Source organism: Carlito syrichta, unplaced genomic scaffold (genome assembly GCF_000164805.1).
Source record: "Carlito syrichta isolate Samal-C Ts95f unplaced genomic scaffold, Tarsius_syrichta-2.0.1 Scaffold307258, whole genome shotgun sequence".
Lineage (NCBI taxonomy): Eukaryota > Metazoa > Chordata > Mammalia > Primates > Tarsiidae > Carlito > Carlito syrichta.
Genome location: NW_007251354.1, coordinates 83,229 through 86,857, shown reverse-complemented (window position 1 = coordinate 86,857; position 3,629 = coordinate 83,229). Strand labels below are relative to the sequence as shown.

Sequence of the window (3,629 nt, the reverse complement as noted above, 5' to 3'; positions counted from 1 at the left end):
AAAAAAAAAAAAAAAAAGCCAGGCTCAGAGGCTCAGCCTGTAATCCTGCACCTTGGGTGGATGAGGTGAGTGGATTGCCTGAGCCCCTGGGTTCGAGACCCACCTGGGCAACTTGGTGAGACCTCATCTCTACCACAAATCAAAAAATTAGCCAAATGTGGTAGGTGGCACCTGTAGTTACAGCTACTTGGAAGGCTGAGGCAGAAGGATTGCCGGAGCCCAGCAGGTTGAGGCTGCGGTGGCCAGGAGCAGCCACTGCACTCCAGTCTGGGCGACAGAGTGAGACTCCGAGACTCCAATTCAAAAAAAGAAAATGTGGATGAGTTGAATTAGGTTCTACTAGCTTAAAAGTTTAAATTGTTGAATAGCCTTAGTTTTCAAGAGATATTCATCAGCCTTTCATCTAGGCTGAGGGGGTTCATTTTCTGAGAGAAAGGAGAGGATGATGAATGTTGGAAGAAATATACCTGAGATGACCATCCATCAACACTTGGGTCCTCCTATAGAATATATCTTTTGTTCTCCATTTAAAAAATATTTTTATAGAATATGACAATAATAAAGTTTATCATTGAACTAGATTTTAATCAATGAAATTAAGTTGAAAACAAAAGAAAGACATAAAGATTATAAAGGAAGAAACAAAATTATCATTATTTGATTGACTATTAAAAATTGTCAGGCAACCCCCTCGGCTCCCCTTCCACTGTGGGAGCTTCTCTGTCCTCTCAATAAATCCTGCTTTCTAAAAAAATAAAAAGAAAATTGTCAGTATTTGATTAACTATTAAAAATTAGATACCTAGCTGGGCTTGGTGGCTCAGCCTGTAATCCTGCACTTTGGGAGGCTGAGGTGAGTGGATTGCCTGAGCCCGTGGGTTCGAGACCCGCTTGGGCAACTTGGCAAGACTTCATCTCTACAATAAATTAAAAAATCAGCTGGGCATGGTAGCGCGTGCCTGTAATTCCGGCTACTTGGAAGGCTGAGGCGGAAGGATTGCCAGAGCCCAGCAGGTCGAGGCTGCAGTGGCCGGGAGCGGCCACTGCACTCCAGTCTGAGCGACAGAGTGAGACTCCAACTAAAAAAAAAAAAAAAAAATCCAAAGTGAGCCAGACATGGTAGCATAAACCTGTGTAATCCTAGCTACTCAGTAGGCTGAGGCAGGATGGCTTCAGCCCAGGAGTTTAAGATCCACCTGGGCAACACAGCAAGACCTCATCTCAAAAACAAAACAAAACAAACAAAATTCCAAAGTGATACTGGTCAAAAAAATGTTCTGAGTCAAGTTATTGTAAATGTTTTGAGTCAGTTATTACAAATAACCAATAAGACTGGGAAATTCTCCTATAGAGTTTTTTTTGGTCACAATTCCTATTTGAAGATGTAAAAGCAACTAAACTACATATATAATAATCGCATCCAGGCATCCCTGCAACAAAAATAAACCAAGCATTCAGATTTCTTGAGTCTGAAAAATGACTGTGGAAGCTTATTCAGAAATCAGGCAGACTCATCAAAACACAAATAATCCATTATATAACTAGACCAAGAAAACACAGGAAAACCACATGTTGGAAAAACATAAAGTAACTGAGAATTGGCCCTTTACACATCTTAGTTCTTTCTCTTTAGCAGCATACCTAAAATCTTTTGGGTCAAAAAGACTCCAGAGACCTAAAATCTCATTTCACTTTAGGCCATTTTCTTTGTGTCTAAACAAATCTCTGATTTTATTTTATTCAGAAATGAAAAACTTGGAGTCAGACAATGCATGGGGTAGAGAACTGGTATAAAGAATCTATTATATGTGGCAATGGGAAACATTAGGAAATGGGAAAATTTTAGTACTGGCATTTTCAATAGCAAGAGTTTACTGCTAAGCAAAAGGTAATTCCATTACAAATGCTTAGTTGTCTGTTCTTAAAAGAATATTTTTAAAAATGAAGATTTAGAATGCTCTTCAAGTAAATACTCAAAGTAGAAACACACTTGAATTGTATCCTATCACATCAAATAGAACTGTATAAGCAAAAAAGTTTCAGTAACAGAGACTGACTATCCAAGCCAAGCAGTAATTCTCTGAAGTAAGCAAAACTAATCATACCCGTTTTTGAACTAAATCACAGATATATAGTTCAATGACAAATTCTTTAGCATCACCTGATTAACCAAACATTAACATCAATACTGATCATTTAGCCACCTAATGGTAGTGAGAAGAAACAAATCTGAAGTACTCACCTTGAGAGCACAAAAGATGCAGGAATCTCCCATGCATTTGTGAGTTGTAAGCTGCCTAAAACTGCGTCGGAAGATGTCCAAGTGCCACAAAACCTGGGAGAAAGGGAAAATACTTACTCTATAAAGAGCCACCACTTAATTTTAAACCAAAGAGTTCAAGCAAACATAGATAATGATTGCAGAAGGTATCTAGTATATTAAGACAAGTGTCAAAAAAGGTGAGGTATCTAACAAGAAAAATAAATGGCCACATTCCACGAAAGATAGTAATTTGAATATAAAGTGTAGGTTATACCATGAAAATATGGTATGACATACATCAAACATGATCCTAAAGAGAAAACTAATGGGTTAAAAGCTGCAGAATAGCTGAACTCGGTAGTTCAAGCCTGTAATCCCAGCACTTTGGGAGGCTGAGGTGAGAGGATTGCCTGAGCTAAGGGGTTCGAGACCAGCCTGAGCAACATAGCAAGACCTCATCTCTACAATAAAAAAATTAGCCGGGTGTGGTAGCGCATGCCTGTGGTTCCAGCTACCTGTAAGGCTGAGGCGGAAGGATTGCGAGAGCAGCGTGCCACTGCACTCCAGCCTGGGTGACAGAGTGAGACTCCGACTCAAAGAAAAAAGCTGGAGAATAAGGGTTTATTTTAATGGTCTATGTAAAAAAACAAGAATATTTTAAAACTTGGCCAGGCGTTGTGGCTCATGCCTATAATCCCAGCACTTTGGGAGTCCAAGGCAGAAGGATTCCTTGAGACCAGGAGTTCAAGACCAGCCTGGGTAACACAGTGAGATGCCATCTTTACCAAAAAAATTTTTTTTAAATTAAGGCCAGGCACAGTGGCTCATGTCTGTAACCCCAGCCCTTAGGGAGGCTTAGGTGAGAGGACTGCTTGAGCCCAGGAGTTCGAAACCAGCCTAGACAAGACAGTGAGATCTCATTTCTTAAAAAAATCAAAATCAGCCAGGCGTGATTGTATGCACCTGTAGACCCAGTGTCTTGGTAGGCTGAGGTGAAAAGATCACCTGAGGCCAGGAGGTCAAGACTGTGATCCTGTGATCGCATTCCAGCCTGGGCCACAGGGTAAGACTCCAACTAGAGGGGGGAGGAGGAACAGATTAGCTGCACAAGTGGCACATGCCTGTAGTCTCAGCTACTTGGGAGGCTGAGATAGGAAAGTGCTTGAGCCAAGGATTTGGAGGTTACAGTGAGCTATGATTGAGCCACTGCACTCCACCCTGGGTGATAGAGTAAGACCCTCTCTCTTAAAATAAAAATAAAATTAAACATCTTTTTTGTTTGTTTTGTTTTGTTTTGTTTTGAGTTGGAGTCTCACTCTGTCGCCCAGACTGGAGTGCAGTGGCCGCTCCCGGCCACCGCAGCCTCG

General features: G+C 41.1%; 1 protein-coding gene across 1 annotated transcript in view; it reads right to left on the bottom strand.

The window, feature by feature from the left end:
• USP54 (ubiquitin specific peptidase 54) overlaps positions 1-3,629 on the bottom strand; it is an 89,882-nt gene that overhangs the window by 58,672 nt on the left and 27,581 nt on the right. The window contains exon 3 of the mRNA XM_021715660.1: positions 2,242-2,334. Within this exon, the coding sequence (XP_021571335.1) occupies positions 2,242-2,334 (93 nt within the window). The remainder of the gene's footprint in view (positions 1-2,241; positions 2,335-3,629) is intronic.